A 21,783-nucleotide genomic window follows, 5' to 3' on the forward strand; every position below is an offset into this window, starting at 1 on the left:
ACTTGCTTTGCTTGGGGGTCACTTTTGCAAAATGACAGGAGGCCAGGGGCCAGTCGAAGCAGCCTTATAAATGTTTCTAGAATTTTGGGATATTTATATTTTAGGACATTTCTAGAATTTTATGACATTTCTCGGATTTTAGGAGATTTCTAGGATTTTAGGAGGTTTTAAGGATTTGGGGACATTTCTAGCATTTTAGGATATTTCAAGGATTTAAGGCCATTTCTCAGTCTGACATTTAAGTCTCTAGTATGGATCAAGCACCAAAAAGACTTGATCCTACATTTCCCATAATGCATCTTATCATTAAACATTCTCCACATGGTGGAGACCAAAACAAAGCTAAAAGCAGAGTTGGACAGAAACTGCTAATGTTGCTCAACGTCCGCTGGAGATGTAAACAGGTAAATGTTTGCTGACATGTTCACCAAAAAAACAACCTTATAATATGATAATATGTCAAACACAATGACGTTTAATGATTTAGTCATTCATGTTCGGAAGCCAAAAACAGCAATGCTTGCAATTACTTTTTTTAATTGCTTATATCTTGAGATGGTAAACACTGCAAAGAAAAACAAGTGCTTGCAATTACTTTTTAATGCTGTACACTCATTTTTAAGTTAAATCTGCCCATCACAAGAAAACAAAACGTTGTTTCCTCTTGCTCTAATGATGTAATTGCAGCAAATAAAAGTAAACATTTATGTCTTGACTCAGTGTTCAATAATGAATTCTTCCCAACAGTCACGGAAGTGAGATGTTTGCCTGAAATAACCCAGTGATCTTAAAAAAACAAGTTGTTTTTATTGTGATAGATTACCCCATAATCATTTATGGTGGTTCTCAAGAACTGACATAAATTAACTTCAAACTAAAGTCCGTTTTGTCATGATAAATTATCTAATCATCTTGAGAAATCTGCCTTATGTTTTCCCTAGAATTAAGATAAATCAACCTAAAACTAAGCTTGAGGTAACAAAATAATTAACTCATTCACTAAATAATCAATAACCAAATTAAAAAATAACTGCAAGAGTGGCCATTCTCAAAAGTTTGGCAGTGATCTTGAAGAGCTGGAACAGACCGACCTGTTTAGGGTTTGCACTTACTGTCAAAATAACACTGTCACTTTAAGAGCAAACACTGAGCCCCGTGTTTGAATATTAAAGCTGATTTGTTGTTCGACTCAGAATACTGCACTCTCTTCTCTTCTAACACCACGTTCACGATGTGATTACAGTTGCTTTAACTCATCACATCTGCTAATACTCCGAGCTACTTCTGGCTCAGTGACCACTATCATCCGGTCGCTCCTCCTTCCTGTTTTTGGGAACCAACAATTTAATCTCTGACTGGCTGTACCTGCTTCTGGGGATTAGTTTTAACAATTAACTGACTGATGACATGCAAAAAAACGTTTCTTTACCTCCACATACAAAAACATATGTACACACACACATCGTCTGCATATAGAGTAATAATACCGTAGTTCTTTAGGAAAGTCCTGGTTCAGGCTCCCTATACATTAAGCAGCTGCCCTGCTTCAATACCCCTTGAGCAAGGCACTATTGTAAATCTGTTTTAAGAGGAAATGTATCACAGATGGACACACTTTCCGCTCTCTGCTTGTAAAATAACTGGCTGGTGTGACTGTGTGCGTCACTCTCACCACTGTCGTCCTCATCAGCAGCACTTTTGGCGTCCCGTGGAGCAGGAATGTGGAGGGGACGACTCCCACGTCGACCTCGTACCTCCATCGCTGATATCGTAATGTTCTTGTTTGGATTTTTAAAATTGTCCATGTGTTGTTTTTTCTCCTGCCTTTGGAAAGCTGTTAAACGGGAGATTAAACGTTAACCGCAGGAGTGGAAAACACACATGGAGCTGATGAAAATGTGGCTCATTACCTGCATTTCTATCGTTTCTCTTTGTCCAAGCTGTTTGTCTCCTCCTGCAGAAGAAAGTAATATTGATGTAACCCTTTGAAATGTGAAACGACATCACTTATATCGTGCTACTATCACAAATTTGAAACATAGGCAAATTGGTGCAATTTCTTTCAAAAGCATGGAAAAAGCAAAGAGCGACTTGGTAAGAAATGTTCCATAAATTGCAAGGGAATAGAAGATTTAGAAAATTAACTTTACAAAAAGCTTGGGGAAAATGTCTGGAGAAAAAGAAGTACAAAAAATACTATACTTACAGTTATCATAATTATTACTTACTTAATTATTACTTAAATATTTAAAATTATGTTAGATAATTATTATAATAATTTAAGCACATTTTTCATGTCTTGTTTGCCTTATTTGTGTTTTTCTCTTTTTTTTTTTTTTTTTACTAATTTTTTATTGATTTACTTCTACTTTTTCTAAAAAAAAAAAAACAATTTCTTGCACAATATGCACAAAATAAGTAGATTTATATTTTTCTTTTTCAAAAAAATATCTTGGGGGGAAAAAGGCTACAGAAATTCTTCTTCTTCTTTACATATTTAAAAAAAAATTATAATTTTTTTATCCACTTTTAATGAGTCTTGTTTGCCTTGTTTGTTTGTTGGGCTGGTTGGTTTCCAGTGATTAATACTGAAATAACAATGAATAATCTTCATATTAGGCGTGTTCTGCCGTCATGTTTGTTTAATTTCTTGGACTGAAGGCATTTCTCTTTCTCACTCTGTCAATATGAGAAAGCCAAAAGTCAATACAGCATGAAATGAAACAAACACGGATGTTACAGCTGCAAATGGATTCTTTCCATTTGAACCATCAATGACACTTGAGTTTATTGTTTCTCCGTCCTTAAATCAATTTGGGTATGACGGAAATTTCATAATCTGTAGAAAATAAACTGTGACAGAACATGGTGGGATTTGTATGGAGGACAAAAAAATACTAAAGAAAAATACATGAATACAGAATATTTAAAAAAAAAAAAAGTATAATAAATAAATCAATAAATAGATAAATGTCTGTTTCTGTATGTTTATGATGTAGAAGGTCCTAAACTCTGCACTGAATTCCTTATTCCAACATTTATTTATTCCTTTTGTTTTTATAAATTGTTAAATTATCTATTCCTGTATTTGCTTATTTCCATAGTTATGTCTGGATACGTTTAGTCATTTCTGTATTTATTTATGCGCGTAGTCATGTATTTATTTATGCATTTATTTATTTACTTATTGATATTTATGCAATCCCTTAGAAAGCCGCTCAACCTCGCTTACATTTTTCCCTGTGGCCACCGAATGTTTTCAATGTTTTGTTCACAAAAGAATCTTAGAGGAAATCAACAAGGAGGAAATTTTCTGTGCTGCTGAGTAGCAGCATCAACAGGAGGAACTCCTCTGCACTCTCTTGTAAACAATAAATTAAAACACCGAGGAGAGACGAGCTGTTTATGATCACCTGGAGCATTGCAATTTCATAAGCAGAGCTCCTGCGATGTAAACAGAAAGCAGCAGAGCTGCAGGCTGATTGTTGCTGCGCTCGGATTTATCAGCGGCTCTTTATCATAAATGTTTAAACACTTATTTAGCTCATTTTACTACAATCACATCAACTTTACTGAAAACAATAACCGGTTTGTTGTGTGACAGGTAGATATCTGCTGTTTTTTTGTTCACTGTTCATATCTCCTAATTGAAAATAATTTTTTATTTTACTTTTATAACTGTTACTCTCCATCCGAGACTCACAAGGTGTTTTCTGTTTTCTGTGTTATATCTTTTAACTTCTGTGGGGAGTTTCTAGTGTTTTCTTGGTAAATATTCTCTCTATGTGATACTGAGAGAGTCTATAAAATAAAGATGACTTCTGCTGTCTAAACATTTGTGTGAATGTACGATCACAGTCACCACTGCGTTTGACATTTTTGTGACAGTTTGTGTAATAAAATATCTGTCTACAGTTTTTACATCACAGAGTTTAGAGATTAAAGTTTGACTGGTCGATCGTCAGAGAACGTAGCCACTACAGTATTTCGATAATCAAGTCTTTTTTCATGAAAATAAAATATACTTTCCTGAGTTACAGGAACTGAGTGAAGTTCTGAGGATACAGACCTGCTGGGACTCAGACGTCGTCCGGCTCTTGGGCTCCACCTCTGTCGGCGACGTGGGGACGCTCCCGTTGGAGTCTGTTATTAGCAGGCTCCGCCTCTCTCTCGCTGGTTTTTCGATCTTTGTCACCCGGAACCTGAGAGGCGACAAAACATAATAACATGTTTTCTGCAGCCTGAAGGAATAAGAAACGAGGAGTTAAGCTCATCAAAACAAACTCCAGCTCTGATGTGGGGACCAAAACAAAAAGAAGTTTCTAAAATAAAAATGACCATCTTTGCTTTTGATTTGTTCACTTTGTAAACAGTACACGATAACTCACAGAGAACGCTCCTCTAATGCACAAACTCAGCAGGTATCAGCTACTCTCATTTGAGCCGCAGCTTCCCACTGATAATACACACACACACACACACACACACACACACACACACACACACACACACACACACATACACACACACACACAAACACACAAACACAAACACACTCCCTCTGCCAAAATCCTCTTATTCACCCACACACTCAAACACACCTGTGTGCGCGCACACACACACTGACACACTCAAAGCTTTAATTAAATCAGTAAATGAATATTCGTATCCCGGTCATGCTGACCCTCTGCGTACGCTGCCATTCATCTGGTCGCGCAAATGAAAAGCAAAATGCTCTGCATCCCAATCAGCTCGCAGCACGACGTTAAGATGAGGAGGGCGCTCGCTGCGTGGCAAAGATCAGGATAAACACTTTACTGGTTTAATGAGTGGACTCAGAAATGCTCTCCTTATTATTATTTTCTTTATTTTGGACACCGCTTTATAACTAGCATGCTGTCAGGGTTTAATTCCCACTGAGGTGCTTTTTACTTAAAAATCAAAGTTAATTTGAGAGGGCACAAAAGGAATCATAATAACAAAATGCCTTTCTTATATGCAACCAAATGCATTTAAATAATACAATAAAGTTAAAAAAACAAACTTGACTGACTTGAGATGTGTTCTCAGTCACTGTGTCTGTATCAGCACTGTGTGCAGGTTAATTGTGTACCTCGGATTTTGTTGTGTGTTTTATAGTTTTACATCAAAGCCTAAAAATCTGCCATTGTGGCAAAATTCTAATCAAAATTTCCATAAAATCAAAATGCATGTTTTATGCCATTTATGTTCTGCATTTAGTCCTTTCAGAAAGAGCCTCTCAGTGTATTTATATTCAGTGCTTATTTCTCTATAGTGTTTTTTTATTGTTGGTGGCGGAGTCCGCCATGAAGCACACACACTCACAGAAAAGATGCGTGCACATCACCCGGCAGAGTTTTATGTCAGAGATAACAGCCTCGGTGTTCACTGTTCACTCTCTTTACACCGTGTCAGAGCAGTATTAACTTACTGCTCCTGAAAACAGAACATCTTATTCCTGCTGCTTTTATTTGTGAAGCCGCCACATGAAGTCATATTAAAAATAAAGACAGCTAGGTTCACTTTCTGTCAGCGACAACATGCTCCACATCCTGAAAAGCTCCTGCAGAAAGATGTTAGATTGTATCTCACATTTCTCTGTTGCTGTCACCGTCTCAGTGTTGTAAAACCTCTTTCTGTTTAGTGTATTTTTAACAGCGGCTCCACAACGCTGGTTAAACACACACTGAACCTCAACACAGCCTGAACCGAGAAACATGTACGTTCCCACGCTTCACCCTGACCGTTCACGTGTGCATTTTCCAGGTCACTGCTCTGGTGTCAAGAGTCAAACCAGTGTAATTAAGTCTGGATTTTTTGGGGGGTTAATGTTTGATGGTTAATGTTTGTGTGTGAGCTAATATCTGATATGCCTCTGGGGGGTTTAATTCAAACAGGGTCCAAACAATTTTTTACCTAGAATAGAATATCAAAATGCCTTCGAAGGCATGTTTTCTTTCTTTTTTTTTTTTTTAAATGGGTGGACGTTTTATCTATTTATTTATTTATTTTTTACCTTTGGGAATTATTAAAATAAATTGTTTTTTGATTTTTTAAAGAAATTTCCTCTTTTTTCATTATTATTATTTTTTTTAATTAAGCCATGTTTTTTTTTTTCAATTTGGTTCCAGCCTCCTTGACTCACACACACTCTCACACACACCTGCCCACCTGCCCACAGCCAGGACCGTGACTTCTCCATGGTGGCTGCGGCGCTGCTCCGCCTTACGGCCCGACGGCCTCCTTATCAGCGGCCACTTCTTCTGGCTGCAGCGCGTACAGATGTTCTTGTTGCCTCCCGGGCCGCCGATGGTGTGCAGGTGGTTGCAGGTGTGCTTGGCGGCGCCTGCAGGTGCACCCGGTGATACGGGAGTCATCGGAGGTGTTGGAGTGTCGGGAGAGGTGGGGGTGAGCGGCGGGCTGCAGAGGGAGAGCAGGAAATTAGTGTTTAAGTTGGAGGTTTGGTGGATATTTTGCCTCAGTAATGACCCACTGATTATTAATAAATTATACCTTACAGGACACAATGACACAATAATTATGACATGAGTGTGTAATCAAGACGCTGTTGATGACTGTGACCTATTATTACTCACAGAGCACAAGCAAAATAATGTAAATCAGCCCCAGAATAATAATCATGCAACTAGAGAAATTACCCAAAAAATCTTTTACAACTCAGCAGAATATTTGTAATATAAATAATTAAATATAGAATTAAATAAACAAATACACAGATGCTGAGTTGTAAAAGATTTTTTGGGTAATTTCTCTAGTTGCATGATTATTATTCTGGGGCTGATTTACATTATTTTGCTTGTGCTCTGTGATATATATATATATATATATATATATATATGAATAAATTATCAAATATGAAAATTATTAAATAAAAAATAAATACTTTCTGAAATAAAAGCATTAATAATTAATATAAATACAGAAATAAATACAGAAAATAAATAAAATAATTGCTGAAATAACTAAATAATAAATAATGAATGATAATATAATTATAACAATAATAGATCATTTATAAATACATACATAGGAATGAATTTAAAAATATTGTAATAAGCAAATAAAATTTAAAAAAATTAAAAATTTTAAACACGTAAAAGAATAAATTACTTATATATACTTATATATATACTTAAATAAATAAATAAATAAACATCTATGATTAAACCATACATAAATAAATACAAATTTTAAATGTATTTGTAATTTTTTATTTATTTCTGTACATCTGGGCCTGCAGCATTTATTCATTTGTTTATTCCTACTGTATTTAATTATACAGTTGATAGTTTATTTATTAATACTTGAGTCATTTTTCTTCCTCCATATATTTCGACACCATGCAACATCTGAAGATTTTTTTTTCATACATCATCTATTAAAAGTACTTGTTTGAGAAGTGAGACCTTTCGCAGAATAGCGAATGACCCACATTCAGTCTAAAAAACATTTTCATTTCACAGAGATCAATTCGAGCTCATTGAATTCTGCGGCGTTTCTTTTATCGCGGCTCACCGCTGCAGAAATGACACATTAATATCTCATCTCGCATTTTCAAACAAACACAGACAGGCTTTTTGAGAACAATCACTGTGAATGATGCGGATGTTTAAAGCAATAATGGAGGCAATTTCCTGTATGGTGAAGTGTCGGACACCTGATTGGCAGGGAATCACATATGAGACTACAAAAAGGTGAAAAGAAGTCAAAGTGATACGACGCAGACTGCTTCTCTCCTCTTTCATACAGTATTTATCTCAGGTGGCCTCAATTAGTCCCAGTTAGCTCACTTCTGTTTGATCTCTCACGTCTTTTCTCTGGGAGAGGAAGTGTGTGTGCATGTTTCTATGACCCCAGAGAGCAGCTCTGCACATTGTTTACACACTAAAGGTAGCACATGCTCATATAATATACAGTATGAATGAAGTATGCATGTGTGTCGAGGGGGGCAGGCGGCATAATGAGTCACGTCTCTTTGATCCGCATCACCAGTGTTATTGCCACAAGTATGTGGACGGCTGAGCATGACACTTTTATATTATTATTGAACACCTCGTTCCAAAAATAAGGGCGTTCATGCGCTGCTATAACACCTTCCTGTTTTCTGGGAAGGTTTTTCAGGACATTTTTGGGGTTGAATTTGGGGATTTATGCTCATTCAGCCACAACAGCACTAGACTAGATTGGAATCATGTGAATGAATGCAGTCGTAGCAGGATTTTTTTCTTGTGGGTAACAGATTTTCTGTAGGATCCACAGAGGAAGGGAGACAATTTCGCAATTTCTCATTGTGAAATAACATGAGGTCAGTTTTTATGTATTAATATGAAATGCTAATATGGAAAAAAAAGCATTTTTGTTTCTCTGTGATATACTTTTAGTCGTTTTGTCATATTTTTCTGTGTTTTTTTATTCATTGAGTTGAAAAACAAATGAAAATCCACTCATTTCTCACCCTCTAGTGCCAACACAGAGGGCTCCAGGGAAAAAAAAGCCTTGTCCTAATATTGATGCAGTTCAAACAAACCCAGCATTTCACTATTGTGTGAATGAAGTCAAAAAAAAAAATCGTAGTTGCTGTGGTGTCTGACGAATCAGCATCCAGCCCTGCAAACTTCACTCGATAGAAAGTTTTAGGAAAGTTCAACCCAAAGAGAAGTTTTCTGTTGTTGTCCAATTTACCTATATTTATTTTATTTAAATTTAATGCAAACACTTAAATATGGAGGTTACTTAAAATGCCCATCTATAGTTCTTTGAGGTATGAAAAGGTTCCTCTGGTCTGGAAGCGACTTTAGCGTGAGTGCATGCATGTGAAATGCAAAATAGCGTGCCTAATTCTGATGAGCAGAGGTGTGAATCATGATCCGCAGAAGGAAAAGAAAACGACATGGCAAAGGGGAGATGAACGGATGTGAGCAGAGCGTGTTGTGGACGGAGGGCTGGAGGAGAGGTGGAGGATGGAGGAGTGATGGGGAGAGCAGCAGTGAGGCGAGGGGAAGTTAAGTCGTGAATCTGGAGAGGCAGATAGTGAGGCCTGGCCACACTACAGTCGCTCTCCTCCTTGTAGTCTCTCTCCATCCCTCTCTTTCTGCCCGTCTGCCTGTCTGTCTGTCTGCCTGTCTGTCTGTCTGTCCGTCTCCCTCCTCCCCTTTAAGTGTCCCATAAATTACCCTCCTATTCCTCCATCTCTAAGTGATCCACTGGCAGACTGCCCAACCTGGCTGGGAGAAAGAGGGAAAAATATGACAGCGGGAGAAAGAGGGAGCGCCACAGAGAGCGATTTCAACATAAAAGTGGGAGAGGAAACAAGGGGAGGAAATATGTGAGAGATTCTGGAGGGAGAACGAAGAAGCGAAACACATGAAAGTGACGCCGGGGAAAATGTGTGCGACTGCAGATTTCTGCTGATTCCTCCAGGACGGCCGATGTGACAGAGCAGAGCACCTCAGTCTCTGGCAGAGGCAGCCGTTTATCCACACTGTTTCTTCCTAACAAAGGAGAACATCCCTCCTCTCTTTATCTCCCTCCTCTCCTCCCCCAGAACAATATGTAGCGGGACGAGAAAGATGACAGGAGGAGAGAGAGAGGGGAAAACATACTCGGCTAACTCGATTTACTCCTCCTCTGTCACAGGCTTCTCCTCCTCGTATCTGTCTATCACGCTAACTGCTTATCTCAGCGGCGGAGCACAGTGAAGACGTCTCATCTCGGCTCAGGCTGCCGTTCTTATGACGCAGGGTCGTTTCAAAGTGATGGGCGGGCGGCCTTCGATTTGAGATGTGAATGTCAAAATGTGAATGAAATCAGCTTCCAGGCCGATTGATTTTTGTGTTATTAAAGGACAAAGACGCAGACGAGCGCTGCGACTAAAAGCTGAGAGCTTTTTCTGTTCACGTCTTACACATATGCAGCCGGACTTCAGCTGACGATTACGTTTGTTGTCTTGATTAATCTTTCAGCAAACATTGGAAAACAGCGAGAATATCCTCGAGTGACTTCATCAGATATCTTGTTTTTTTTAACCAACTTTTCCAAACCCCAAAAAGTTTAATTTACAAAGTTATTACATATAAGTGAAGATAAATTGTCTGCCGATCGCATAATCATTTAGTTAACTAATTGTTGCACCTCTAATTTGCATTTTTCAATGATAATAGGCAGATGTGATTATTCACAGAATTAGTTTATTGTGATTTATGTGTTTTCAGTTCCATTATTTTGCATTACAAAACAGTTATGAAGTCTATAAGATGGAGCAATTTTACCAGATTGTCTTGATTAGAAATGAAATTACTTCAACATTTGGTCAAATTATTATTATTTGCATTATCAATTACTTTTATCTTATCTTGTTTTTTTGTTGTTTTTTTTTTACAACTCAAGATATAAATCCAGTACAATGTAAAGTGACCTTTAACCTTGTCAGCAGAACAAAGAGATCTGTTCATGAAAGTGATGATCTCCTTCACAAGTATATCATATTTATATAATTGTTTCTATAACCACTGGCGTACTTTGTTTTGTGTATGCGTTGTATGTATTTTGTATTCAAAATGTGATTTTTGATTACAAGAATTCAACTTTTGGTCAATCAAATGTCAGAAAATAGTCCCAGCGTCCCAGAGCAGATGCATCCAAGTTGCTTCTTTTTTTTCTGACCATCCGTCCAAAACAATGAAATTGCTAATTCACAGTGACATAAAACAAGAAAAAAGCATCCACTCTTTGAATTCTTGAAGCTGGAACCTGTACACTATTGACATTTCTGCGTAATAAATCAACTCCTGTATAAGCCTCCTGTATAAAGACACACAGTGTTTCTCTGCCCAGCGCTCCCTTTTTAAAGTGGAGTCACGCTCGCTGTGCTCTGGCCACGAATCCAACAAGGAAACAAGCCAACAACTGAGCTCAATATGCTTTAATAATCCCACAATACACTGATATGGGCCACGGTGGCATTTCGGGAAGAGTCCCCAGCTGCTCGCCCTCAATCAAACCTCGCCAATCTGGAAACGTATCAGAAGAGAAATGTGGCCTGATTGCCTTGTGTGTTCATTTCCTGCTCTGGCTACTCTCATCTCAGTCACTTCAGCAGGGACCAGCCGGGCCTCCAGGAAGCTTATGACGCCATCTGGTGGTCGGACGCAAAAAGTAAAGCGAGAGGGGACACTCACCCATCAGAGTTGATGCTGTTTTCATGAACCATGGCTTTCAGGGCGTCGGAGTTTGCTGCAGAGGGAGAGAGAAAGTTACTTAATAGAAGAAAAGGAGAGATAAGAGGAGTGTTGGGAATTAGCAACGGGAACGCTCCAGTGACTTCAAAAGCACGGCGCTTATTGAAAGATGGCTACGGCAGATTAACTCCTTACCACAATTAAATGGCACGCAATGACTGTACACAAACCCTCAGGGGAGCACGCCACAACAGAGTAAACTTTTGTTGGAGCAAATAAACTCCAAACTATCAAAAGTTTTACTTTATAATGGTCTGGAATACGCAAACATTTACTCAAGTACTGTGCTTACGTACAAATTTGATGTACTTAACTTGAGTTTTTTTCTTTTCATGCCACTTCACTACATTTATCCGAACAATTTAGTTACTCGACAAATTAAAATGTTTCCATCAGAACATTATAAGAGTTTAAAATAAAAAAATATGATGTTTTGTAAGGAATTAAACTACCAGTACTGCTGTAATGATTAGTTGATTAATCGAACATTTGATTGATAGAAAATTAATCCCCAAATGTTTTTGTTTATTAGTTTTTTTAAACATATTTCTTATTTTTAAAAATAATTTCATCATAAGTTTGAGATTTTTTTTTATTTTTTAACTAATTTTTGGTATTTTTAGTTGTTTTTATTTTATTTTATTTTGTTTCTATAGTATTTTTTATTCTCGGGTGTTTTTCTATTTTTTGCTAATACTTTTAGGTTTTGACGTGTTTCTGCATGTTTTCTGCATTGGGTACTTTGACTTCTAAAACTTTAAGTAGATTTTCCTGATTATACTTACTTTTACTAAAGTAACATTTTTAAAAGAGTACTATTACAGGGTGGCATCAGTACTGTTACTTAAGCAAAGGATCTAAATGTTATTTCACCACAGTATGCAATGTCTGCTCTCAGACGACGTCACATCGACACGCAGATGACAGATTGACATAATTTGCTCCCGGACACAGATTTCCCGGAGGCCTGGCCCTGATGTGTTCACTGGCTTTGTGAACACAGATTTTTTTAAAAAATGGGGAGATGTACTGAGGTGTACTGAGACACGCAGATGACTCACTGAGGTGAACAAGGGGGTTTCACAGAGGCTTTTTACAACAAAATCCTCATTAACTGATAGATATTTTTAGTCCATAACATTTTAGTCTTCTTTCTAAAATATGAGGGAAAAAGGCAATGACCAACTTGGCAGAAACGTCCCACAAATTGGAAGAAATTAGTTTAAAGTGACAAGAAAATTACCAGAAAATTAGTTTAAAAATGAGGGGAGGATTATTAGAAAATTATCCAAAAATATGGGAAAAAATCCTATATTTATAATTATAATAATTTGATATTTAAAATTATGTTACAAAATATATGATACAATATATAAAATAAACACAATTTTTATTTATTTGATGACATTTTCCTGTTTGTTTGGCACCTTTTTAATTTTATTTTTTTCTTATTTTCAAGTTTTCTCCTGTAACTTTTTTACCAATTTTTTGCTCATTTTTAAGCAATGCCTTGTTGATATGCTCATTGCTCTCTCCCTGTGCTTTTGTAAGAAATCGCACCAATTTGCGCAGGCTTCAAAGTGTTAAAACACAATGCAACAGTCAAAAAACCCAGAACACTGCTTTTTCAGTGCAGACAGGATAAATCAATGCGACTTACATGAGAATAAAAAGGTGAATTCTAATTCATCCTTCATGTGAAACTTCATTTTGAAGTTTGTAGTGATGCTGCATGGACATCCACCGTGACTGTGCCAGCACTGGGACGCCTTTATTTTGAAATTCTCTTTTGGCTGAGCAAAGACTGCCATCTACAGACTACTGCTGCACCTCATAGTGACTCCTCTGTTCTCATGTTTATCCATTCACAAACACCCACTTCCTGTGTCCAGGGAAAAAAGTCACAATAATGAAGCTTTCACACATTTTCGAGGTTGACTGTTGAAAGTTAAACAGACATTTTCAGTCTTATGATGGAGAATATTTTGGTAGCAGGGATCCTGCACCTCGCCACGTCTCCAGAGTGACTCACACTTAACGGACTCAACAAACATTGTGAGGATGAAAGCAGTGATGAGTCAGCTCGCCTCTCAAGGGAGGACCGAAAAATCAAAACAGGACAACGCTGCTGCCTTCGAGTGTCATTCAGTGCGTCAGCCATCTCATAAGGATGTTTTTTTTTTTAGAATACACTGGTCTGTTTAGTTCCTGTATCTAAAAACATTTTCAATATTACTTCAACAAAATTCAGGGACTTGAGAAAAGGTGGGATTCCATAAGTTTTTACTTCTCATAAATATTACTTTTTTTTGTCTGTCTGTGTGTTTGTATAATAATTTCTCTGTTTTCTTGTTCAAAATAAATCAAATCAAATGAATTTAATCCCTCTTAATCATCATTTTTAATCAGTATATAAACATAAAATACATAATATCAATAACAAAAATATGTTTAGAGAGTTATAAGCAGATATAAGGACCTTTTTTAGTGTTTACTAATATTACACTTACTCCAATATTTGCCATCAACTTTAATCTTTCCCATGAAGACATTTTATATTATTACAACAATTTTATATTTTAACTGTTACATTACAGTCCGAGTAGTATTGACAAATGCAGGGAAAACGCATTAGCCAATAGGCAAGTTCAGAACTCATTGCCTATCGTTTGAAAACGCTTTATGTAAAAAAATAAATAAATAAAACATTTTTAAAAGGTTTTGTGACCATAGTTGATTTATTGATCTATTTTTATTTCATTTTATTATTATTATGTCATTTCATTTTTTATACTTAGTTTAAAACAGTTCATTCATTTTTTTTTGTTGTTATTAATTGTTTTGTGTAATCATACTATTTTTTTTGTCATTTTTGTGTGTGGTTGTTTGTTTGTTAATGGAAATATGTTAAAAGTAATAAAGACGTAATTGAAAAAAAGTACATAGCATCCTAAAATAATACTTTTACTTTTTTCAATTTATTTAACACAGCTCTCCTCAGCTGAGGGAGATTTATGAGGACTGAGGGAAACACTGTAATCTGCACCGTCAGGAGAGGCATGTGTGTTCATACTAATCAAGCGGACACAATACAAGCATCGATCCTTATCTCCGCCGTCTCCAATGCAGCCGAACAAAGAACTGCAATTACTCGATATGAGGGGAGCGCTGTGATTTATTATCAACTCAACTTCATGTTCCAGCTCTGGGAAATAACTTCAATTCACAGGAATAAGGAAATAAAACAGCAGCTACGACACTCCTGTGATTACGATGGGAAAAAGTGACGTAAACAAACGTTTCCCCTGAAATTCCTCCGCCGTGGATCGACTGTCTTGGTGTTGAACTTCCGCTAAGAGCCTCAGTCCTGAGCCAAACTAGAGTCTCTCTCTCTCTCTCTCTCTCTCTCTCACACACACACACACACACACACACGCACACACGCACACACACGTCCTTCCTGAATAGTTTGTGGCAACATTCTTGCCAAAACATGAATACAGTGCAGCTGTAATGACTTCATGAAAGAGGCAGAAGACAACGTAAACTAAAACCTCATGTGTAGAACAAAGTTCAGTTTATAAAGTAATAATAATTTTTTTTTTTGTTAAATGCATCATGAGAAACAGATTATTCCACACAAATGTTCTCAATCAATAACTGAAAGGGGAACAGGCTTATTTCCACCCATCCTAAATCAACCAAAAAATAACCCAGAATAAGAGCAACACCAAAGAAACAAATTAATTTATAATAATCTTAAAAATAAATATTCTCTAAACTGCAATCTTCTATTATAAAGTCACTTTACATTATAAATTGTAATCATTTTACATTCAACTCAACAGAGAGCAACACAATTTTGAGTCCATTCCATAATTTGACCCCCAAAACCGAAATGCATCGATATTTTCCACATTCATGTTACATGTTTCAAAAATGAACAACTTAATCAGGTTAAAAGCAGCAAAAGAAACAGATTTTTGTCGTTTGGTGGTTCAGACAAATACCTTCATTCTTCATGATGTAGCGGACGATCTGCCCGACGGTGTCGTTGTTCTCACTGAGGGTGTCATTTATCTCTGAAAGAGGCAGAAAAATACAAACGCAGTCAGAAAAACTTAAATTATTAAGTGTTTAATCAAAGTCTAAATATTTAGGCTGTATAATTATATTTTGGAGTGCAGTACAGTAAAACAAACTATGTAGCCTGAAAGCTTGAGTGTGAATGTTCTCTGAGAGGCAAACAGTCTTCAGGCGCAGCCTCGGGGCCCCTTTTACATCGTAAACATCATACCCATAAATCATCATTTAAGAGCGTCTGTTAATGTTACAAGCTGATGCTGTTATTCTCATAGGTTTAACTGTTGAACTGAAGCAGGAATGCAGTTCGTTATTTATAATAGAAACCCACACAGACTCACAAAGCAATTTGTTTTCCTATTACTACAAGCTTGGCAATTTATTTTATAATATATTTATATATATATATATTTATATATATATATATTTATTTTATAATATAATAATATTTTGCTGTTAAGAGTAGATAACGTCTGAATCATTGGCTGTCGTGACATTATAAATCAGATTTTTTTCCTTACTTTTCTGGCACTATCTTCGACACTATTTTTTTCAAAACTATTACTGGCTGAAATACAAAAAATTCTCGATATGAAGTGGGCACCGTTTCGGTTTTCTGTAACAACAGAGATTGTGAAATTAAGCGGCGCTGATCAAACATAAACCAAAATTCTGTCACGGTATTGACTATGTCTCACCTCAAATGTTTTCACAAACATCTTTTACTGCACTGGTTAACTGTAATTTGTTTGTTCATTTGTTACCAGGTCGTTGTATTGTTTTTAGACTGGCTGCAACCAACACACATTATGTCACCCACCAGTCGGAGTGTTTATTGGTCCGGTGCGACGCAGTGCATTCTGGTAGTTGTAGGTTTTCTCCTTCTTGAGCAAAAGCAAATGCCAAAGCCCTTTTTCTCTGGTTATGTAGCAGCAATTTCAAACATATTTGTGTCTTTCCACTGCACAGACAGTAGAGTTTTTGAAAAGACCATCTTTTCAGCAGTAAAGTACTTCTTTGAGGATTTCAGATTCCTGGTATTTTTTCGAAATGTATATATTCAAAAAGAAATCATACTGTTTAAAACATAAATGTCACCATTTAAGGCACCGTACCAGATTGTAGCTTTGAGCTTATTCTTCTGCGGTGCCTTGGAAGTTCAAAACAGCACAAAAGCAAACAGTCCAGACTCAATACAAAGTTACACTACAAAAGAAAGCACATGACATGCAACACAAAGCCTTATATAACAGCGCATCACAAATGAATGCATGTCAAAAATAAAAGCAAGTCATTACAGCCACTTGAGGGCACCGCAACAAGCTATAAACACAAGAATCATGAAGAAAATTCTGATGTTACAGTTTATGTGCAGTATAACATCAACTGGAAACAAATAGTTATGTTTTACTTTGTTAACATTACTCAACTGTGTGGTCATGCATTCTTCTTCATATCTTTGGAAATGTGCAATCATTTCATGTCTTCCTTCCTCCTGACTAAACAGAAATCTTGCCTATGAGCCCTTCCACTCAGTAAACACCCCTTTCAGGCACTTCCCAGAGCTTCCTGTTGACTGCTTCCTGAGTATTTTCCTCCCACTTCTGATTAACATAATATTCTTTCAGCAATTCATGGAGATCTCATGGCTGATTAACAATGTCATAAGTTGCTGCTCACAAGTTGTAAAAGCTAAAGAGAGAGACAGAAGGAAGAGAGGAAACCTGATCGTTCTGTAACATGAGAAGACTGGATCAGCTGAATGAGTGAGAGACAACACAAGCACAGCTCTTTCTTTTCTCCTTCTCTTTTGTTTTCGATGTATAAGAGAGAAAGGGTTGGGCTCGGCGCAGAAAGACAGAGACGGAAGGGAAAACCCTAATGCACTTACTGTGCTGCTGGCAACCAGCTCACATTTGCTGCACAAGAGAAACCAGCTTTACAGCTATCCTCTTACAATACCTGCTGCACTTAACTAATGAGAAAATAATTAACTAGGGGGAACACAGATGAGATGTGCCAGGATGAAAACTGTGCACAGCTCCATTGTCTGACTGGTAAGTGAGAAAGGCAGTCAGCACAGACTCTCGTCGATCTCTGCAGAATGGTGTAAACACTTCATACTTTCCATAACATTTTTCAGACGTGTGATATACCCCAGGGCAACCCAATGATATCGGAGGTTTCACGTCTGTACACGAGAATTACAAGACGGAGAGCATGCAGCTCCTCTCTTTACTCTACAGTGAGGTCATAAAGCATACTGCACTTACAACAAGTGACAACCATAACAAAGCCCCTAAGGGGACAAGTCTGGGAAAAAGTTTTCTCTCATGTTCTTTCTGTGTTATTTTATGAATATATATTGCTGACATCAGCATGTATTGTTCTTTATCCTCATGTTAAATCTGTAGAAAGTTTTTTTAGCCAAAGGGTTGTCCTAAAGATTGCTGTTTTTGTGTTGTAAAATGGAAGGGAAAAAGAGACGTTCCTGTATATATACATATGGTGGGTGGTTACAATAACAGCCTGTTGAGATGCACAGTGATGAGTGAAGAGCTTCACACATTTTATTTTTATTTTCAATGCAGCAGAGAATGCAAAAGTTTCCCAGGAATAATCAAAATTTTCTCAGGCGAAGGCAAACATTTTGCCAAAAACTACTTTACACAAACACAAATCCAAAAGTTTTGCAAAATCAGGGAACACAATTTCTGAGGAGAACACAAATGTTTCTCGTTAAAAAACTGAAAAGATGCTAATGTTTTTAGGAGAATGCAAAGATTTTGTGAGAGAACATAAATGTTTCTCCGAAGAACACGAAAGTTACTTAACAGAATGCAAACGATTCTCAGGAAAACTGAAAAGTTTCTCAGAAGAATGCAAAAGTTTTGCAAGATAATACAAACATTTCCTGGGGAGAAGGCAAATGCCCTCAATGCAAACTGTTTCCAAAAGAATGCAAAGTTTCTCAGGAGGATGCAAAAGTTTTGTGAGAGAACCCAAAAGTTTCTCAGGAGGATGCAAAAGTTTTCGCCATGTGCCCTTAGGCGTTTCGTACAGATGCAAACAGGGGAAAACCATGCGAGTAAACACTTTTTTCAGTGTGTAGAAGTTCAGAAAGTCAACTACATTCTCTAAGAGGCCACTAAACTCATCATCACGCACACAATGCTCACAGCAATTACACGTTATCTGAGGTTATCATTACGAGCCGAGGGAAATTAAGCTGGCCCTGTGCTGAGAATTTCCTTGTTTCACCTCACTTAACACGCCCCTAGTTGAGTCAGAACATGAGTGAGGTGAATACCAAAATGTTTTCTGTGTTTCCTGCTGCCTTAAAAAGACACAAGCAATAGAGGACTGTGGATTGGTAAACGAGTATGGGGACTACTGCAAATATGAAATTCTAAGATTTCTGAGCTTGTGTTTGTGATTTCACAGGGTTTTTCCTGAAGATGTATTCATTTTTAGCATCTAATATGTATTCAGTATTTCATTTGCAAGTGTTTTTTTCTTTCTCGGCAAAGTAAAGAGCAATTCACGTCACACAAGTCTATTTTTATCATCTGTCCGCACCTACACTACCTAGCACACACCGAACTCATTAGATCCAGGAATGTAGTATAAGTCTGCGAGTACTCGAGGGCAGGTGGGAGCATCTAGTGATTTTACAACATGACCTTGAGTTTCACCACCACATGGTGGATGATGGAAACCCTCATGCAGACGAATGACTAATCTGGAAAACAACTAAAAAGATTCTTCTGCATTTACTTTTCCATTGACTGAAACGTGACATAATCCCAACGTGATATTGAATATTGGTTAATGTTTAACGTGATTGGAATTTTTCAGTTCATGTGCTGCTGTTGTGAAGCAAAGAGGGAGACAAACTGAAAGTTATAATCCTTAATTTTTAATAAAATCTATTTTTCGATGCATTTATGGTCTGCATTTGATGTATCTACTTTTTTTTCTCTTCATAGCAGCTTTTGTTATTATTGGCAGCTGCAGCCATTCTTGTACTTCATCCAAATTGCTTTCATGCACACAGGGGAAGAAAAAAACAAAGCAGCATGTATTCAAGTGTTACTGTTTGTAATTTTACCTCACCGTCTTTTTTTGGGATGGGCTATCACTCTTCCAAAACTGTGTCAGAGCAATATTAACTTACTGCAAATGCAAACCGAGCATCCAACTGCTGCTGCGTTCATCTAGTGACACTGTGGATTTTAATGTGAGGAAGCCACACAATCGCTGACCACGAGCATGCAGCCAAAGAGAAAATGGTAATTTTTTGAAAACAAATCAATTTTAGATGTTGCAGGGAGTAATGAAACAAGTCATAGCAGCCACAGTGAGCAGCGTCTCCTCAGAAAAGTGTTTTGCCAGCTGAATATGGCCAGTTTGGAGTGCTTGAGAGCACTTTGGAGGTGCAGAGTTTTTTTCAGCTGAGACACTTTGGTTGTTCGTGTCTGGCTAAGACAGAATATCTGCATGAGAAAATGTCAGCACAAGGAGTTAAAGTACTTACTCTAATATGAAGAAAAGGAAGAAAAGGCTAAAGAGCATTTTCATTTTGATATTTTGGTTGTTCGGGGATTTTGTCTGGTACGGACATGGATACTCAGATACATTTAATTCCAGTTAATGTTGTCATTCAGCATTTGAGCGTGATTTGTCTGTTAGTCCTTGTGTTATTTGTACCACCTCTCCTCCGCTGTAATTGGATGTCTGGGAAAAAAAAAAACAGCGATGTGTGCAGTGTTTTACACAAAGTTGAACATTTTCAACTTTGAGCGACCAGAGGGAACGCCCAACATGCAGCGCTGCATGCAGAATAGATGCTTTGTGCCTCATCATGCTGCTGGTGTTCGTGGCATTGTGCAAATACACAGCATTTCCACTTTAAATAAATCTAAACATTACGTGAGTGCTTTGGTTTTGGTCACAGTGTCTTGCTGTTGAGTGGAAAATTGTGTGTGCCATGTGCAGCCTAAAATCAGATCACTTATCTCTTTGTTTGGCTGCACTGTAAACAGATGAACCAGTTTTTCTTTGGTTGTATTTCTGATGAAGTAGCTGTTGAAATAGCGTTGGCGTCCCCCAGAATTCTGGGACCTGTATCGACATGTCATCACCATATATATCTGCAAGCTGTTGGGAGAGGTTTGCCTATAAAAAAATTGTGGTTTGGGTTAAAATGAAAAGATTTCCCCGGTGCTACTCACAATATGAACCTGGACTGAAAAGTGTTACATTTCATTTTTTGGCCCTGTGGTGATCAACCGGCATAATAAGGTAAAATGCTTCAATTTTTCTAAAAACTAAAAGCACTCAAGCATCAATACACTGACCTGCATCTGTGCAAAGTTTGTTTGTTGTTGTAGAGAGGTGATTTCACATTCAACACAATGACGGGGGCAGACTTGAACAGGGAGGACTCAGCACAGAGAGCAGCTTCCTTCCACTGTCAACCAAAAATCCCATTGTTGCGGGTATTACTGTATGTTTCACACCGATGCTTTGTAAGCCACTGCTGCTTAGCCTTCAAGCTAACAACTTAAGACTGATTAAATTCTTAGTGACGGACTGCTAAGAAGTAAATCAAACGTGAAATTTAATTGATTAATCAATAGGCTATGTGCTGTCAAAGTGCAATATGCAATATGTTGCTGTGATGTGCTTGCTTTGATTGAGGAAATTCACATTTGTTATTGTTTGAAAAAGTTTTTATGTTTTTTTCAAATAACCGATCGGTAATTTTCCTAATAAGGAAAGTGCTTACTGTTTGCAGCCCTACTTCAGACCTTTGGAATTCTGCATAATACTAATTTATAGCTTCTTTTCTGTCAAACATTTTCACTCCCTTTCCTTACTGCCTCTCTAATCTGTTCTCCATCTACTTTGATTAAAACAAGCGCGATGGAGCAATAATCTTTGGGTGTGTACTGTAGGTGGATGACTGATGCCTTCACACAATGAGCACAGACGCAATAAACCTAAACTAATCATAACGCTGTCACAGCATATATATGACGTTCCTAACAGTCTGCAGTGTCACGTTTGATTTCAACACCCACGAGTTTCTGGATTTGCCTCACCTCCCTCTCTCTTTTATTCAGGCTCCCTCTTACCTCCACCCAGCTCGGGATCCTTGTCCTCCTCCACACACTCCTCCTCCTCCCCACTGTGGGCCTCAGTGGTGCACCGGTAGCCCTTCCTCTTCAGCACGTGACAGATCACCACCCCCAGCAGGCCCAGGATGAAGAAGACAGGCACCAGGATGAAAGCAGTGTAGTCAGGGTTGTTTGTCAACTTCCCACCGTCACCTCCTCCAGTACCTGTAGGCTGACCTGCTGGAGGACAAGTGGAGCATGATAAAAATTATTCTGAATATTGTTGCACATGGAAAAAC

General features: G+C 37.6%; 1 protein-coding gene across 3 annotated transcripts in view; it reads right to left on the reverse strand.

The window, feature by feature from the left end:
* Positions 1 to 787: 787 nt before the first annotated feature.
* rell1 (RELT like 1) overlaps positions 788 to 21,783 on the reverse strand; it is a 30,209-nt gene continuing 9,213 nt past the window's right edge. The window contains exons 2-8 of one of the 3 annotated variants that reach the window (XM_042512105.1): positions 21,503 to 21,721; positions 15,290 to 15,361; positions 11,220 to 11,274; positions 6,193 to 6,441; positions 4,070 to 4,202; positions 1,911 to 1,954; positions 788 to 1,834 (exon numbers count right to left, since the gene is read on the reverse strand). In XM_042512105.1, the coding sequence (XP_042368039.1) occupies positions 1,919 to 1,954; positions 4,070 to 4,202; positions 6,193 to 6,441; positions 11,220 to 11,274; positions 15,290 to 15,361; positions 21,503 to 21,721 (764 nt within the window). In that variant the 3' untranslated portion in view covers positions 788 to 1,834; positions 1,911 to 1,918. Of the gene's footprint in view, positions 1,835 to 1,910; positions 1,955 to 4,069; positions 4,203 to 6,184; positions 6,442 to 11,219; positions 11,275 to 15,289; positions 15,362 to 21,502; positions 21,725 to 21,783 lie in introns of those variants that run through there. The other 2 variants (XM_042512104.1, XM_042512106.1) reach the window with 2 other exon arrangements.

The sequence above is a fragment of the Plectropomus leopardus genome, chromosome 23 (assembly GCF_008729295.1).
Source record: "Plectropomus leopardus isolate mb chromosome 23, YSFRI_Pleo_2.0, whole genome shotgun sequence".
NCBI classification, from domain to species: Eukaryota; Metazoa; Chordata; class Actinopteri; order Perciformes; family Serranidae; genus Plectropomus; species Plectropomus leopardus.